This window comes from Grammomys surdaster, unplaced genomic scaffold (assembly GCF_004785775.1).
Source record: "Grammomys surdaster isolate TR1022 unplaced genomic scaffold, NIH_TR_1.0 125946, whole genome shotgun sequence".
In the NCBI taxonomy this organism is placed as follows: Eukaryota; Metazoa; Chordata; class Mammalia; order Rodentia; family Muridae; genus Grammomys; species Grammomys surdaster.
The window spans coordinates 3,378,102-3,396,050 of NW_021620768.1; the positions used below are offsets into that span (position 1 = coordinate 3,378,102).

Here is a 17,949-nt window from a genome sequence, read left to right on the forward strand (position 1 = left end):
GTGCCAAACATGAAGGCTGATTGTCATTCCTGCAAGGGTGGGGAGATGAAGCCAGAGATGAGATTACTACAGATTTGAGGCCATTCTGGGCTGCATAATAAATTCCAGATCAGCCTGGACTGTAAAGTGAAACAGCCTCTAATCATAGGAAACCAGTGAGATGGCTCAGTGGTTCAAGGCACCTGCTGGCCAAGCCTAATGACCTGAGTTTGATCCCCATGATCTATACAGTAAAAGGAGTGACTCCTGCTGGTCAGTTTCTGATAGCTACACTCATGCTATGACATGCAGGTACTAACAAGTGTAGTTATATGCACGCCCAAGTGTTAAAGGCATGGTGAAAGTATGTCCAGTTTAAATCTTTAAATGCCATCTCTTATAGAACGGAGGCATCATGAAGACAGATCACATGATCTAACACTGAAGTCACTACAACCATATGAACTCCATGAACTCTTCACACTCCAGAATATTATTTTGAGTACTTGCAGAAAACAAGGCTTTTTAGATTTATTTTGTTTATGCTCTGTATGGGGAGGGGATTTCATGGGGCCAGAGGACAACATCGGGTGTTTTCCTCAGTTTTCTCTCTTGAGACTGTGTGTGTGTGTGTGTGTGTGTGTGTGTGTGTGTGTTTTCACAGATTCAGCTAGATTGGCTGACACTCAAGGCCCTTCTGTCTCCGCCTCCCCAGTGTGCTGGGGTGAGAGGCATGCTGCACCCTGTTTTATGTGAGTACTGGGAACTCAAGTCATTCTTGGACAGGCACTTCACTGAACACCAGTGAACAGAACGGAGAGGGTTTTATTTTTTAGACTAGGCTTCTTGATCCTCTGCCTCCTGATGACTGAGATTATGGGTGTGTGGTACCACATCCACTAGCAAACAAGTGCTCCCAGGGAGTATTTTGCTGAGTCAGGTTGTTTGAGACAACGGCTTTTCAACTTGCTTCTGAGGCCAGTGTCTGGTGTTTCTTTGCACTGTGGTCTTGAAGCAGGACATAAATCTGATTCCCAATAAAAATAACATACTTACCTAGACAAAGGCCAGCTGTTTAGCTAGAGACTGGAACTTTTTTCCATTTAGAACTAATGTTGACTGGAAATTACTATTTTGTTTTTACAAGACGGGGTTTCCCGTTTCTCTGTGTAACAGCCCTGGCTATTCTGAAACTCAACTCTGTAGACCAGCTTGATCTTGAACTCAAGGGATTGCCTATCGGCCTCCCAAGTGGTGGGATAAAAGGCGTGAGCCATCACACCTGGCTGGAAATTACTCCAATTTTTAAAATTAAATAACTTGTTTCTTGTATTTAATATTGGGGGTTGAACCCAGACCTTTGTACACATGAGCCGTGAGTTTTGCCCTAGCCTCTCTACCCTATTTTATTAAAAAATAAAAATAGAGTCAAACAATAAACAACAGCATGAGTTGGGATGGGAAGCTCTGGGTTTTTAGACCTTTCTGCCTGGTTCTTTGCTAGTAAAATCTATCCTCGAACATTTAGTAAAGTGGCTCTTTGAGTCTCTGCTCGAAATTTCTATAAAGTAGCTTTTTTGGCGCACTTAAAAAGTACCCACAATTCCTAGCAAGAAAGGCACCCCGCTGACGTTGTGGCTGCGGATTGGTTGGTATTGGTGCTGGCCACCTGTAGTTGAGTGGGAAGCTGGACCAGATGGTCGCCATGATTGCCTTTGGGGCTCCTCAATCCCGAAGCTTCAGACTCCTTTTCTCCTTGACTCCACACCACTTCTTCCTGTTTTTAATTGGGACCCTGGCCAACAAACTCAATGTGCCTCAAGTGTTACTACCTTTCAGCCGGGAGCCAGGACGGGTGCCCTTCTTGTTGGAGGCTCAGCGGGGCTGCTACATCTGGTGAGCCGAGTGCAGAGATCTCGACCCCACAGTGAAGAGGAAAAGGATTACAGGAATCTGATGTGGTCCCACAGTGTGGAGGGGCCTGTATGTGGCATCCTTGGGTAGGATATACCCTAAATTGTGAGGCTCTTTAAGGAAAAACAAAGAAACAAACAACAAAGCAAAAAATCCCAAAACTAGGATGGGAGTCCGCCTCCCTGTTGAGATGGGTCAGTGTTAAGCAACTGTTGGCATAGGCAAGCCCCATGTCAGACAGACACTGCCGGCATTTGTTTTCCCCAATTTGAAGGATTTATGATGGAAACGGAAGCAGGTAAATTGAGAGGCACATTAGGAGACCCTGACAACAACCACCAAGCTATAGTACTAAGACACGATTCATCATGCATGGAGATGAGATAGGCCTGGGATATGCGAGTCCCCTTCAGTCTGTACAAGGGGATTCAGTGCAAGTAGGAAGGTGGGTAGTCTGCTCTGGGATAACGACTATAAACTTTCCGAGTATAAGAGAGTTCAGTGGCAGGTGACGTGGTTACCTGAACTGTAAGGGAGTTTAACCAAAGGAAGCCCTTAGATGCCAGAACATTTATTCTAAGTGAAAGAAAGTTCCCCTTCCTGTAACTTTGCAGATCAGAGGGTTGGAGTAGGGCTTTGCGAGTGCTAGCAGCCCTCTTCTTAGGTGCTACATCCTGAGCCCCTTTCTTGCCTCCTAGGAAACCCAGTGAGGTTTTTATTTTTATCCCAGAGTACAAGAACTTCAGCTCTCTTCAAGTATAAGGAACTTAGTTTTGTGGGCAACCCAGCGTGACGTTCATCATTCAGGAATCCGTATAGTACTGAGAGCATTCTGTCTGTCAAGATGCTAATGATTATTTTGTGTTTTTGTTTGATCTCAGAATGTAGGCAACTTTCCATTTTAGATAGCTGTTCAATTTCTAGGTTTACAGAAAATTATTTTTCAAGGTAAGAGGAAGCTTTGTCTTGTTGCGAACACAGACACAATGCTATTTTCCCACACTGTGAGTATTTTTTTTTTTTATTTTGGATTTCCTTCTTTTAAGATTTATTCTGCCAGGCAGTGGTGGCGTAAGCCTTTAATCCCAGCACTTGGGAGGCAGAGGGAGGCAGATTTCTGAGTTCAAGAGTTCGAGGCTAGCCTGGTCTACAGAGTGAGTTCCAGGACAGCCAGGGCTACACAGAGAAACCCTGTCTCGAAAAAACCAAAAAACCAAACCAAACAAAACAAAAAACCAAAAAAAAAAAAAAAAAAAAAAACCCACCAAAAAAAAAAAAAAAAAAAAAGAGCCTACAGTAGGGAGTCAGAAATCCTGTGACATGGCATTCTTGCTTTGGTACTCAGAAGAGAGTGTGAGATTCTTCAAGGCTTCCAAAGTTTCGTGGGGGGGGTGTCTAGGGTCATTTGGGGAGATCTCCTCGGGGTTCTTCCTGGTGGTCCCTCTTGCTGTCGAGTGGTAAGTATACATTTCCCAAGTCATGTACAGTAGTTTGTTCCCTAATTCTTTTGGAAGAATTTGGCATGTGCTTCCACTCTAACCCTTGGTTCAGCTTTTATCTGTGGGCCTTAGACAACTGCTTGAGCTCCACCTCACACCTTTTCTTGAAGAACCAAATCCTGGGGTCTCCTTTTGTCAGTTTGAGTGCAGCAGCCAAGGCCTCCAGAGTCTCCTCATTAGGGTTGGGGTCTATCTGGTGAGTCCTATTTTAAACATTGTGGGAGGAATAACGTTTTAGATCTTTGTACAAGAGATCATTGGAAAATGGTTCTCGTCAATCCTGGTTTTAATTCTTGTGTCTTCTAACAGTGGTTCTGTAGAGTGTCATCAGACATACCTGCTGGTATGTAACATGGAAAACTATAGACACTTCTTGCCTGTGTTGGCTGGACCTGTGCATTTATCTCATGCTCTAAACCATGTTTTGGCAGGCATTCCACTCATCACGATGCAGTTACCATTCAGCCTTTATATGAAAATGGCACCTCTTGCTCCCAAAGGGCCGTTCTTGTTGCTGAATCCACCCAACCGATATGCCTCAGCAGCATCATTCTTGCTCGGGAAGTGGGTATGTTATGGGATTTGACTCATTGTGGCTATTGTTTCTTGACAGAGAGTCTCACTATATAGCCATGGCTTTCCTAGAATTCACTATGTAGACCAGGCTGACCTCTCTCTCTGGAGTGTTAGGATTAAAGGTGTGTACCACCATGACCAGGCACACATTTGTAATTTTGAGACAGAGTCTTCCTAGCGCTGGTCCACACTATTTAACCCAGTCTGGCCTTGAACTCACAGAAATGCTCATGCATCAGCCTCCTGTGTGCTGAGGTCGAAGATGTGCACCACCATGCCTGAAAAGAAAAGGTATGTTAACGGCAAAGATGATATAGCACTTTTGAGTCAGATTATGTCTTGTATAAATGATCAACACAAACGTTTTTAGCTTCAAGTGTTAAGAACTTTATAAAAAAAAAGATTTCTGATATAAATTATAATTCTGTGGACCAGTGAGACGGCTCAGTGGGGTAAAGGTGCTTGCTGCCAAGCCTGGTAATCTGAGGTAGAAGGAAAGAACCAAATCCTTCCAAATGTGCACAGTGACATATGTATTTGTTGCGTGGGCACGCAGACACACACACACACAATGAATATACCTTCAAAACTTAATGCCATAATTTTGCCATCCTATTCATTTTGTGTTTTGTTTTAAGTGTCTGTTTGATTATTTCTGAGACAGAGTCTCATTTAATGTAGGCCAGCTTTCTCCCAAACTCATAGAAATCCATGCTACTGGGATTAACGACCTGTTACCATGCTTAACCTAAAAACCATTTTTTGTCGTTGCATTTGTTAGTGTGTGGAGAGGTAGCTTGTACTCGTGTGGGGTTTAGAGGACAACGTTTAGGAGTTGGTTCTTGTCCCCACCATGTAGGTCCCCAGAACTGAACTCAGACCGTCAGGTTTGAGTCAGCTGCTTTTACTCGCTCATCATGGGCTCTAAGTGTGCTCTTTGTGCACGTGTGGATTTTGTATTTTTGTTTTAATTTTTATTTTCGAGACAGGCTCTCACTGTGTAGCCATGGTTAGCCTAAAACTTCCTGTGTAGATGAGGTTGGCCTCAAACTCACAAAGATTTTCCTGCCTCTGCCTCCCAAATGCTGGGATTGAAGGCAAGCACTGTTAAACCTGGGGTTTTTGTTTGTTTGTTTGTTCATTTGTTTGATTTTAATTTTTTTTGTTTTATTCATTTTTTTATTCTTTTCTTTTTTATTTTTATTTTTTGTTTTTTTCAAGACAGGGTTTCTCTATGTAGCCCTGGCTGTCCTGGAATTCACTCTGTAGACCAGGCTAGCCTCAAAATCCGCCTGCCTCTGCCTCCCAAGTGCTGGATTAAAGGCGTGCGCCACCACCGCCCAGCTCATTTGTTTATTTTTGAGACAGGATCTCTTAATCTAGGCTGGCCTTGAACTCATGGTGATCCTTCTGCTTCAGCTTTTAAGTGCCAAGATTATATACTGCATAATTTGTGCGTGTGTGTTTGTAGGCCAGAGCTTAGCTTCTGGTGTCTTTTTCAGTTGCTCTTCATCTAATTTTTGGGGCAGGGTCTCACCTTGAACCTGGAACTCAATGTTTAGGATAGGCTGCCTGACCAGTGAACCCCTAGGGCCTGCTTATCTTCACTCCCCTAACCCCGAGGTTACAGAGGTGTACCACGCCATGCCTGGTTTTTATGTGTATTTTGAAGATCCAAACTCAGTATTCATGCTTGTGATCCAAACTTTTTGCTCACTGAGCCATCTTCCTAGATAGTCTCATGTATGTCCTGGAACTCACTGTATAGTTGAAGCTGGCCTTGAACTCCTCCTCATTGTTTTGCTTCCACTTTCTGGGTGCTGAAGAAGATTCAGGAACGTATCACCACAACTGACATCTCAATAACTTTTGACATTTAAAGTGTGTTTAAATGTCACACTAAGCCAGTGGTGTAGGCCCATACCTCAGCTAGTTAGGGATTAGAGGCTGGAGGATCATGGATTCAAGGGCAGTCTGGGCTAGAGAGTTAGGGATATAGATCAGTGGCAAAGAACTTGCCTAGCATGTGTGAGACCCAATACTATAAGTGAATAAATAGTGTTGGTCAGGTGTCCCTCAGTTTGGGTTTATCTAATGGCTCTCCTGGTTAGCTTCGATAGTTTTTTGGGGATGTGGAAGTGAAGAGTCTTTGCTTAGCATTGTATACCAAAGTATATGATGTCAGTGTCAGTGTTAGTTCCTATTTCCTCCTTCCTTTAGGCTAGTCATGAAAAGGAATCACTGAATCCAGCCCTGTAGGCAAAGGAGAAAGGTCTAAGCTTCACCATGGAGGGAGAATTGTCAAAGAGCATGCAGCTCTTGAGTTAAGTACCACACAGAAGCTAGTAAATATTTGGGAAAGATACTTTGATATATCCTGTCACTCCTTAAAGTTTTGCCCACTAATGTTAACAAATATTCATGAGTTTTAAAGAAAGATTTTATTTATTTTTATGTGTGTGTTAGTTTCAACGAGGAGAGCACGCATGGCATCATATATTTGAATAGTTGGTCCACAGTTGGTGGAAATTGTTGGGAAGCATTAAGAGGTGTGACCTTGTAGGAGGACATGTGTCACTGCTTTGTTTTAGTTAGGGTTTTCATTGCTGAAAAGACACACCATGACCAAGGCAACTTTTACAGAGAACAACATTTAGTTGGGGCTGGCTTAGAGGTTCAGAGGTTCAGGCCATTATTGCTGTGTCAGGAATCATGGCAGCATCCAGGCAGACACAGTGCTGGGGAAGGAGCAAAGAGTTAAACTTTTGATCCAAAAGCAGTCAGAAGACTGTCTTGTCTCCAAGGCAGCCAGGAGGAGAGTCTCAAATACCAGTCCCACAATGGCACGCTTCCTCCAACAAGGCCATACCTACTCCAGCAAGGCCACACCTCCTAATAGTGCCACTCTCTGGGCCAAACAAAATCATACCACCACAGACTTCAAATCTCAAAAGACTTGCCATTCCCAGCGTGATTTCTCTCTGCCTCCTACTTTTGGATCAAGATATGAGCACTCAGTTCTTGCCTCTGTGCCTATGCTTCTCCATCACGGATTCTAACCCTCTAAAACCATAAGCCCAGCTGAATACTTTCTTTTCTAAGTTGCCTTGGTCATAGTGTTGTTACAGCAATACAAAAATAACTAAGGGATTGGAGACATGGTTCAGTGGTTGAGAGCACTGACTGCTCTTCCAGAGGGTCTTGAGTTCAATTCCCAGCACCCACATGGTGGCTCACAACCATCTGTAATGGGATCTGATGCCCTCTGTGTGTCTGAAGACAGCTACAGTGTACTTACATACATAAAATAAATAAATCTTAAAAAAAAGAAAAATAACTAATAACTAATAAATAATAACTAATGAGTGTTTTGCCTGCATGTATGTAAGTATACCACATTCATCCCTGGTGTCCATGAAGGGTAGATGAGGGCATTGGATCCATAGAACTTTAATTACAAATAGCTGTGAGCCACCATGTGAGTCCTGGAAACTGAATCTGGGTTGTCTGCACGAGCAGCAACTGTTCTTAACTGCTGAGGCATCTCTCTAGTTCAGTGGTTTTTCAACTTGTGGGTTGTGATCCTTTTGGGGTTGAATGAACCTTTCACAGATGTCTCCTAAGACTACTGGGAAACACAGATATTTACATTACAGTTCAAAACAGTAGCAAAATTACAGTTATGAAGTAGGAACAAAAATAATTTTTCTGATTGAGGGTCACCACAATATGAGGAACTATATTAAAGGGTTATAGCATTAGGAAGGTTTGAGAACCACTGCTCTAGATGGACCTGTTTGTTTGTTGTTTGTTTAATTGGTTGGTCTGTTTTTGAAACAGTGTTGTCTCACTGTGTAACCCAGACCAACCTGGAACTTGTAGCAACCCTTCTACCTTTCTCTCCCAAATGCTGAGATTCCAGGTTTGTATCACCTCACTTGACTTCCATGTATCTTACTGCTATGATGTTCAAATGAGTATCTTCTCTTTTCCTCATTTCTTCTATGTTTAGTAACTAGTATTGTGAGAGAAAGATGTCTTACATCTTATAAATAATGTCTTCCCATTGAATAACTTACTCAGTTATGGACTCTGTAAAAGTAACTTATTCCCCTGACGTAATTGTTGTCTCAGAGGCTCACTGCTAACCTAGGCCTAGTCCTGGAAGCTTCTAGCATCCATAAAATCTAATCTAGGGCTAGAATGTTTTCAGCCTCTGAGACTTGTTGCTGAATAAACTCACTTCTCTTTACTCTTTCTGAACTCTGGCTGGCTGGTCAACTCAGCTGTTCTGGCTCAAACTCCTCTCCCAGCTGACTGATTCAAACTGGCTTCTCTCACTTCTCATTGCTCTGCTTGACCCCAAACTCTAGCGGTCTGTTCTAAGCTTCTGGCTCCTTTTTATTCTCTGTCTCATTCTGTCTTCATCTATGCCTAATTTGTTCTCTGTCTCTGAAAACTTTCCTCATAAAACTGCCTCCTCTTAAGTAACCTCTCTTGCCTCTCTGTTCTTGTGCAAGTTGGCTGTATCCTATTTCTGACTCATTCTGTCAAATCTTCCTCTGATTTGTCATTTTGTTTGCCTCTCAATTAGATATCATTTTCAAATATGGGTGCTTCCATCTACAAACTAACTTTATTACCTTCATTGTTTGGGACTAAAAGTATGTACTAGGGGATTGTGGGGAGATGGCTCACTGGTTAAGAGCACTGACTAATCTTCCAGAAGTCCTGAGTTCAATTTCCAGCAACCACATGGTGGCTCACAACCATCTGTAGTAAAACCCAACGCCCTCTGCTGGTGTGTCTGAAGACAGCAACAGGGTACTTACATAAAACAAATAAATCTAAAAAAAAAAAAAAGTTTGTACTAAGAGTGTGCCTGTATTCCAGCCAGAGTAGCCATGTTGCTGGATTAAAATTCCTCTACAGGACTTCGCTATTTCAGGATAGAGGTTATAATCCAATTCTCTGTGTTCTAGTTGTTAGACTTCAGCATGTAGCTTGGAACAGACAACATCAGACCAAACAGTTCCAAAGGGGAGGGGGTTTATTCAGGGCAGAGGGCAAAGGTAGGGAGAGAAACGGGAGAAGATGGTGGAGAAAGAAGAGAGAGAGAGAGGAGAGAAGAGGAGACCGGCCATGACCACGTGGAGAGAGGGGGAAGGGAAGGGAGGAAGGGTGAGGAGAAGCTAGAGGTAAGAGAGTAAGAGAGTAAGAGAGAGAGGAGGAGCATACCTGGGTGTTGCCAGATAACTGTGGAGGTGGAGTTTAGACAGAATATTAACATTCCCACATTTTGGTTTAATTAAAAAGAAAAATTAGAAAGAGGTGACAGCAAAGCAGGAATAGGGTCGTTGTGAAATCTGGCTACTTCCTGCTGGCATTGGGGGCGACATGTCTTTAGGGGGAACCTAGAAGAATGGGTATGGGGGTTGTTTGTCTGGTCTTAGAAGAGCTGGCTGTTTCCTGCTGTCCAGGGTTTATGGAGCAAGCCATCTGAGAATAGGTCAGAAGGAACAGGTCCAGTAGAAACAGCTATGTGGGGCTGGAGAGATGGCTCAGTGGTTAAGAGCACTGACTGCGCTTCCAGAGGTCCTGAGTTCAAATCCCAGCAACCACATGGTGGCTCACAACCATCTGTAATGAGATCTGATGCCCTCTTCTGGTGTGTCTGAAGACAGCTACAGTGTATTCATATATAATAAATAAATAAATCTTTAAAAAAAAAAAAAAGAAAGAAACAGCTATGTGTGTGACAGGAGATGGAGCATCTGAAGGTTGCTTCTCTGGAGCTGTTCCGGATGCACCTGGACTTGACAAGATATAGGAAATAAGATTAAGAACACTTGGAGAAAGAAATTTTTTCTAAGATGTACATTTGAAACCCAGAGGGATCCCACCCTTTGTTATAAGTAGTGAGTGGGACCTTTACTTATCTGGATGGCATCTATTTGGTCCATGAGAGGTAGATCTGAGTGGGTTTCCCACTCAGATAACAAAACAGATAACAGCATGAGTTAACAACACAAGCAGTCTCTAAGATGAACGTTTGTTGGAGTGTATAGTGGAATATTTTAGAGTTAAGCAAGTGTATAGGAACTCAGATAATTTAGGACAGTGGCATAGTAAGAGGAGGGAATATGAGGCATTTAATCGATGGCAACTGAATTTAGGTAATGAAGTAACAGATAATATCTGTAAAAGCTTAGCTGTCAATGTAGTCAGAAGTCTGATAAAGAGTAAACAACAATCTACCAGTTATATATTATTTTTAAAAAATGACAGAGTCCACAGCCAACAGTTCCCATGGTCTCCATAGTCTCTTGGGTGAAGTCGGTTTGGCTTCCAAGCTCAGAAAATGCAGGGCTTTTTCTGTGGAATGGATACGCGTGACATGAGAAATGACTTACCTTGGTTTGACTTAGCTAAGTCATTTGACTCAGGGCATCCAGTTTAGCTCACTGCGTTTGTTAGTGACTATATCATCACATACAATCTAGGCTGTATCTTCTAGGAGTCCAATGTCCATCTTCTGAAACCATCTTGGGTTAACTGTTAGAGGCTTTGGGAATTCTGTCAGCCATAAACTTAAAAAATACTGTTAGCAAACTTCTGACAAGATTGAGAGCCATAAGATTGGTTGTAACTGAATAGAATTTAATAGCAGTAGTAAAAATCTATCAAGGCAGGAGCCTTTCCTATCCTGTCTTAAGTAACTTTGGTGGGTTGTGTAGGTAGAGAAAAGCACATTTTTGTATTAGCAAAGAAACATTTGGCTAGGACCAGAATAAGAAAGCTGGATCGTATGGCTGGTAGGGGGTTAAGCGGCAGCAGCAGCAGGGCGGGACTTCCTGCTAGCTCCAGAAGTCGCTGCCCAGTGTCTCTGGCGGCTAGAGTTTGCAGTGGGCAAGGAAAAGCAAGCATGTCCCGTATCACAGCAACATTCATGTTAGTTGTTTTTGTAGCGGAAGGCACCACTAGCACTCACTTTACAGGTCCCGGGCAGAGAGGGAGAGGGAACCTTTAGGTGAAAGACCAGGAGTTAGGACTGGATGTCCATACATGAGTTCAGAAGGTGAAATGAGGAGAGGTCGCTTGGGAAGGGCTCGTAGCCTGAAAAGAGCCAGAGGTAGGAGTTTTACCCAGTCAAGGTGAAGTTCCTGTGACAGCTTGACAAGAGTGGTTTTTAAAAGGCGGTTGGTTCTCTCTATCTTACCTGAAGGTTGAGGATGATAGGGGATATGAAAATGCCAGGTGATGTCTAGGGCCTTAGATAGAGTCTGAGAAACTTGGGAAGTAAATTCAGGCCCATTGTCTGACTGGAGCGAGGCGGGGACACCAAAACGGGGGATGATCTCTCTGAGGAGGAGATCAGAGACTGTCTGAGACCTTTTGTTAGTTGTGGGAAAAGCCTCTACCCAGCCTGAGAAGGTGTCCACCAAGACCAGGAGATACTTGACACGTTTTACAGTAGGCATGTGGGTAAAGTCAAGTTGCCAGTCAGTTCCAGGAAGGGAACCTCTAGCTTTATGGGTAGGAAAAGGGGTGCTACGATACCTTGAGTTGGGATCTGACATCTGACAGATTTTGCAAGAAGCAGTGATAGATTTTAGGAAACTTAAGTTCTCAGGAGTAGGTTGTAGGTGGGTCTTAATGAAATAAGACAGCACTTGGCTGTTAGGATGAAAGAGTTGGTGATATGAGCAGGAAGGGCCTGTGCCTCCACCACCTTGGTGTCTGACACTATGGCATAGCCAGCTTTCCTGACCCCTTCATGAAGAAAGGAGCTTCTATCTGTATACCAGGTAAAGGTGGCTTGAGGCAATGTGTCCTCCTGTAAGTGTGAAGGATGAGGTAACAGTTTTTCTAAGGTTTCAGTACAGGAGTGAGATAGAGAGTAGTCAGTGTTAGGTCAGGGAAGAAGATTGGAAATATTTAGAGGTGGGCATGATTGAAAGGTAAGAGTGGAGTCTTCTATTAGAGCTACCTGAATAGAAAGAACCCTGTAGGGAAGTAGAGTCTGTAAGCCTTTATAAGTTAGGAGCTGTGACAGGTTGTGAGAAGAAAGGACAGTTATAGGTGATCTCAGGGTTAGTTTCTTTGATTCTTGAATAAGGAGTTCAGCATCTGTTAAGGTACAAATACAAGGTGCCCATCCCTGGATGGTTGGATCTAGTCTTTTTGACAAGTATGTTATGGGTGTAAAAGATGGTCCCAGTTGGTGACCTAAGGCTCCAAGGGCAAATCTCTCTTTTTCAGTTACGTAGAGGGAAAAAGGATGAGTCAGGTCCATGGAGATGTAAGACTGGGGCCTTAAGGAGAGCCTGTTGGAGCCTTTGGAAGGGCTTAGTGACAGGTTTGAGAAGAGGTTCGTGGGTGGGGCCTAATGTTGTTTCATATAAGGGTCGAGAAAGTAGGGAAAAGGAAGGAACCCAGGAACACAAAAAGCTAGCCATTCTTAGGAATGATAGAATCTCTTCCTTTGTAGAAGGAACAGTTAGAGACTGAATCAGGTTCTTTTTATCTAAGGTAATAGCCTTGTGGGTTGAGGTTATTTCTAGTCCCAAATAGGTGACTTAAGGAGTGGACAGTTGGACTTTAGAAGGTGAGACCCTGTAGCCCCGACTGGAAAGGAAATTTAGAAGAGCAGCTGTGTCAGCTTGGCTAATTTCTAGGGAGGGGCTACAGAGAAGAGCATCATCTATGTAAAGTACAATCTTAGATCTAGGGAGAGATAAAGAGATTAAGTCAGAAGCCAGGGCCTGCCCGAACAGAAGTAGGCTGTCCTGGAATCCCTGAGGTAGAACAGTCCAGGTAACTTGGGTAGAAAAGTGGGTTTCAGGATCTGTCCAGGTAAAGGCAAATATGTCCTGTGACTGGGTGTCTAGAGGGATAGAGAAAAATGTATCCTTGAGATCTAGGACTGAAAAATGAGAAGTCCCTATGGGGATAGTAGAGAGAAGCATATAAGGGTTAGCTATGACAGGATGGAGGGGAACTACAGCAGAGTTAATGTGCCTGAGATCTTGAACCAGTCAATAGGTACCATTAGGTTTCTTAACTGCCAGTATAGGGGTGTTAAAAGGGGAAGAGGTAGGTCGAAGGCGTTTTTTCCTTAAGAGGTCAGTAATGATAGGCTTAAGTCCCCTGAGGCTCTGGAGAGAAAGAGGGTATTGGGCTTGGCAGATGTACCTGGTAGAGTCCAGTAACTGGACGAAAACGGGAGAATGATGTTTAGCAACAGAGGGGTTCTGGACGTCCCAAACTCAGGGGTCCACCTGAGAAGCTGGTAAGGGAAATAACATGTTAGTGTTAGTAGGGTGATTGGCTAGAAGGAGGAGCAGAGGAACTGCTGGTGAGTTTGGGCTTAAGTGAATTGGTGGAGCAAAGAAAATAGAAGCTCCCAACTTAGCTAAAATATCTCTTCCTAATAAGGGGACAGGACATGTAGGCACTACCAAAAAGGAATGGGTAAGAGGCACACCCCTAAAAATGTAACTAAGTGGGAGGAGTGAAAAGCTTAAGGTGAGATAAGTGGACCCAATGAGGGAGTCCTTCAAGTTTAGCAGCTGTAGGGGTCACGAGGATTACCTTAAAAGGACCCTGCCATTTGGGAGAGAGAGGTGAGGGCCAATGATCTGGAGGGGAGAGAAGCACTTGATCTCCAATGTTGACAGGCAGTGGACAGGAGACAGTGTGTGGTCGAGGTAGATGGTGGTCAGCAGAGTTCCACAAGAGAGAATGGAGGTGGCAAAGTAGTGGGGTGAGCAGATGGTCTGGGAGGAGGAAACAGGAAGAACAGATGGAAAGAGTATAATGAAGATAGATGCTCAAGCATAGGGGATTTGTTTCCATTTACCAGACTGCTGGCAGTATGTGTTAAGACCTCTTAAAATAGTTGGGTCTAGTGTGCCATTACGAGGCTACTTTAGTCAATTATCTAGAGGATATCGAATCTAGACCTTATTGCAGAGGTATATCAATTTGGAAGGCCTCAAATCAGGCATTAATTTTAGAGATTTGAGGTTTTTCAGTAGACAACCCAGTGGGGTGTCTGTGGGTACAGTCGAAGACAATGTGGTACCCATTGGGTGATGGCTGTTACCGAGCTATCAGTTGGCGTCTCGAAAGAAAAGCTGGCAACGAAAAATCAGGCTTAGGCTAGATAATCAGGTCGTCATGAGAATATCTAGGGGCCTCTGTGGAACTAGTCCGGCAGAAAATAGCTCACCTGGTACCAGGATTTCCGGTAGAGCTGCGAGAGCTGGGGAGGGGCTGGGAGCTATTTCTGAGAGGGAAATCACCCAATGGCCAATGTCCTAGGTCGTAGTTCAGCTAGAGGCCAGTCATATGGACTGGGGCAATGAAAAGCCAACTCCTTAGCCCAGGGAAGGTTGGCCAGACCCTAACTGGGTGTCCAGGGTTCCTCCCGCCAATCGGAAACTCCTTACTAATTAATATGCCGGTGTGTTTGTGGGCTTGTGCAGTCTGGTATCAGGAAAGGTGGAACCGTGAGATCTGTGTAGACCTATCTGGCTGCCTAGCCCACATGGCAGAGCACCACGTGGGGGCCGCAGTGGCACAGTTCACATGGTGGAAGTTTTTCGAGCCTCTCAGCGGTGGATGGAGTTGGTCTGCGCAGCGGTGGGAATTCACACGGTCGATGATGGCAGATAGCAACAGATGAAGTCCTCATGGTGTAGTGGTGGCAGCTGCGGCGGTGGGGTTGTGGCAGGACACATGGCGTCAGTCTTGAATGGTCACAGCAGCCTCACAGCAGCCGGCAGTGGCTGCATGGGTCTCACGGTTCCTGAAGTCTTCGTATCTGAGTCGCAGCACCAATGTTAGACTTCGGCACAGACAGACAACATCAGACCAAACAGTTCCAAAGGGGAGGGGGGTTATTCAGGGCAGAGGGCAAAGGTAGGGAGAGAAACGGGAGAAGATGGTGGAGAAAGAAGAGAGAGAGAGAGGAGAGAAGAGGAGACCGGCCATGACCACGTGGAGAGAGGGGGAAGGGAAGGGAAGAAGGGCAAGGAGAAGCTAGAGGCAAGAGAGTAAGAGAGTAAGAGAGAGAGAGAAGGAGGAACATACCTGAGTGTTGCCAGATAACTGTGGAGGTGGAGTTTAGACAGAATACTAACACTAGTTAGCTTTAACTGTCAGGTTAACACAGCCTAGAGTCAGGTGAGTAGGGAATTTCAGTTGAAAAACTGCCTAAATTAGATCGTCTTGTCTATGGGGGATTGTCTGGGCCATTAGTTGATGTATGAGTGTCCAGCCCACTGTGGGTATCATCATTCCCTGGGCAAATGGTCCTGGCCTGTATATGAGCCTGCGAGTGAGCCAGCAGTCAGTGTTCCTCCATGACTTTCCATGACTTCTGGTTCAAATTTCTACTTGAGTTCCTGCTTGGACTGTTTTCAATGATGGACTGTAGTCTATAAATTGGAAAAAAAGGCTGTGCAGTGGTGGTGCACGCCTTTAATCCCAGCACTTGGGAGGCAGAGGCAGGTGGATTTCTGAGTTCAAGGGCAGCCTGGTTTACAGAGTGAGTTCCAGGACAGCCAGGGCTACAGAGAGAAACCCTGTCTAGAAAAACCGAAAAAAAAAAAGTTGGAAAAAAAAATTCTGGGCTGGAGAGATGGCTCAGCGGTTAAGAGCACTTACTGCCCTTCCAGAGGTCCTGAGTTCAAATCCCAGCAACCACATGGTGGCTTACAACCATCCATAATGAGATTCGATGTCCTCTTCTGCTGTGTCTGAAGACAGCTACAGTGTACTCATAAATAAAATAATAAATAAATCTTTAAAAAAAAAAAGAAAAAAAAAATTCTGCTCATGTAGCTTAGTCTGGCCTCTGATTCACTATATAGCTAACTTCTGATCCCTTTGCCTCTGCCTCCACAGTCCTGGGATTACAAATATGCACCACCCTCCTGTGTTTATGTAGTTCTGGGGTCAAAGCCCAGGACTTCCTCTACGGTAGTCAAAAACACTCCACCAACTAAGCTATGTCCCCAGTACTTCTTGCTTTTGAGCTCTAGAGTTATATTTAGAAAGCAAGATCTAGATATTCGTGTGCTTGTTGCTAAGGGAGTGTCCTAGTTTCTCTTAGCAGACAGAGCTAAGAAAGAAGCATGCACATGTCAGTCTGTGTCTACACACATCTCTACGTTTATTTCTGTATGTATCTAGCTGCATATATCCATATGCATATGAACTCATAGTTATAGCTTTAACTCTAGCATGGGCTCATTCTATTCTAGACTTTTTCCTTTTTTTTTTTTTTATGTTGTTGTTGTAACTTTTGCTCTCAGAAAGACAGATGTGGGTTGGTGAGATAGCTCGGTGGGTGAAGGCACTTGTCACTAAGCCTGATGACCCAAGTTTGATCTCTGGAGCCTAGGTAAAGGTGGAAGGAGTGAATCGAGCCACAAAATTGTCAACCAACATCCACATGCATGCCATGTCATGTATGTACACACACATGTGTGCACGCATACACACACACATACAGAGAGAGAGGGGGGGGGGAAGGAGAGGGAGGGAGGGAGAGAAATAGTCTGACTTTCATTTTCTATAATGTATTGTCTTGTTTGTTCAACCCTAATATACATAAAAAGCAGTTTCAGGGACTGGAGAGGAGGCTAAAGCACTGGCTGCTCTTTCAGAGGACCACAATTCACTGTCTAGCACCCACAGGGTGTTTCAAACCTTCTGTAACTCCAGTTCCATGAGATCTTTACTGGCTTCTGGCCTCAAAGAACAGTGCATACACATGGTACATAGGTAAAACACCCATGTACATAAAACATTTAAAAAAGCAGTTTCAGGAACCAGACATTGGCGGCGCACACCTTTAATCCCAGCACTCATGAGTCAGAGGCAGGCAGATCTCTGAGTTCGAGGCCAGCCTGGTCTACAGAGTGAGTTCCAGGACAGCCAGGGCTACACAGAGAAACCCTGTCTCGAAAAACAAACAAAAACAGAACACCCCCAAAAAACCACTTTTAGGATGATTAATTCAACCATTTTTTGCACTGGGGTCTTATGATATTACCAGATCCACCTGTTTCTATTTCCCTGGGTGCTGGAGTTAAATTCAGTTCTTAATGTCTCTTGTGAAAAGAAAGATAGTTTCCTGAAATAAAAATATGTTACTAAAGCCAGGCAGTGGTGGCGCACGCCTTTAATCCCAGCACTTGGGAGGCAGAGGCAGGTGGATTTCTGAGTTCGAGGCCAGCCTGGTCTACAGAGTGAGTTCCAGGACAGCCAGGGCTACACAGAGAAACCCTGTCTTGAAAAACAAAAAAAAAACAAAACAAAATGTTACTAGGCATGGCATCACAGGCCTGCAATCTCAGTACTCAGGAGGCAGAAGCAAGAGGACCATCACCCTGGACTCCATAGCAAGATTGTGTCTCAAAAACCTAACCACCACACAGAAGAGGATCTGCTTGAGTTCCCAGCCTGCCAGAGCTACACAGTGAAACCCTGTTTTAAGAAAACAAAACAACTAAAAGCAAAACAACAAATCAGAGTCTAAGAAAAACAAATGAGCAAACAAACAAACAACCCAACCCAGATGGCCTGTCAGATGGCTCAGTGGGTAAAGGTGCTTTTGCCAAGTCTGACAGCTTGAGTTTGGTCTAAGACATCCACATGAGGAAAGGAAAAAACCCATTCCTTCAAGTTGTCCTCTGACATCCACACACAGGTTAGAAGCCCATTAATACAATTTCCATATAGCTGCCACCATTTTTTTTCCTAAATAAATAATTTGGAAAAAAATGCCTGTTACCCTCATTTTATAAAAGGTAAAAAATACTGATACTTAAAATGACAAGGAATAAAGTAAACCCTTCAAAAGTGACACACAGCTCTGTGTTTTGTTTGTTCTCTCTCTCTCTCTCTCTCTCTCTCTCTGTGTGTGTGTGTGTGTGTGTGTGTGTGTGTGTGTGTGTGTGTGTGTGTG

At 44.0% G+C, this 17,949-nt stretch overlaps 1 protein-coding gene across 1 annotated transcript in view; it reads left to right on the forward strand.

Moving 5' to 3' along the window:
• Window positions 1-1,656: 1,656 nt before the first annotated feature.
• Window positions 1,657-17,949, forward strand: part of Nup210l (nucleoporin 210 like) — a 115,929-nt gene continuing 99,636 nt past the window's right edge. Inside the window, exons 1-2 of the mRNA XM_028753084.1 lie at window positions 1,657-1,875; window positions 3,824-3,960. Coding sequence (XP_028608917.1) covers window positions 1,676-1,875; window positions 3,824-3,960 — 337 coding nt within the window. The 5' untranslated portion in view covers window positions 1,657-1,675. The remainder of the gene's footprint in view (window positions 1,876-3,823; window positions 3,961-17,949) is intronic.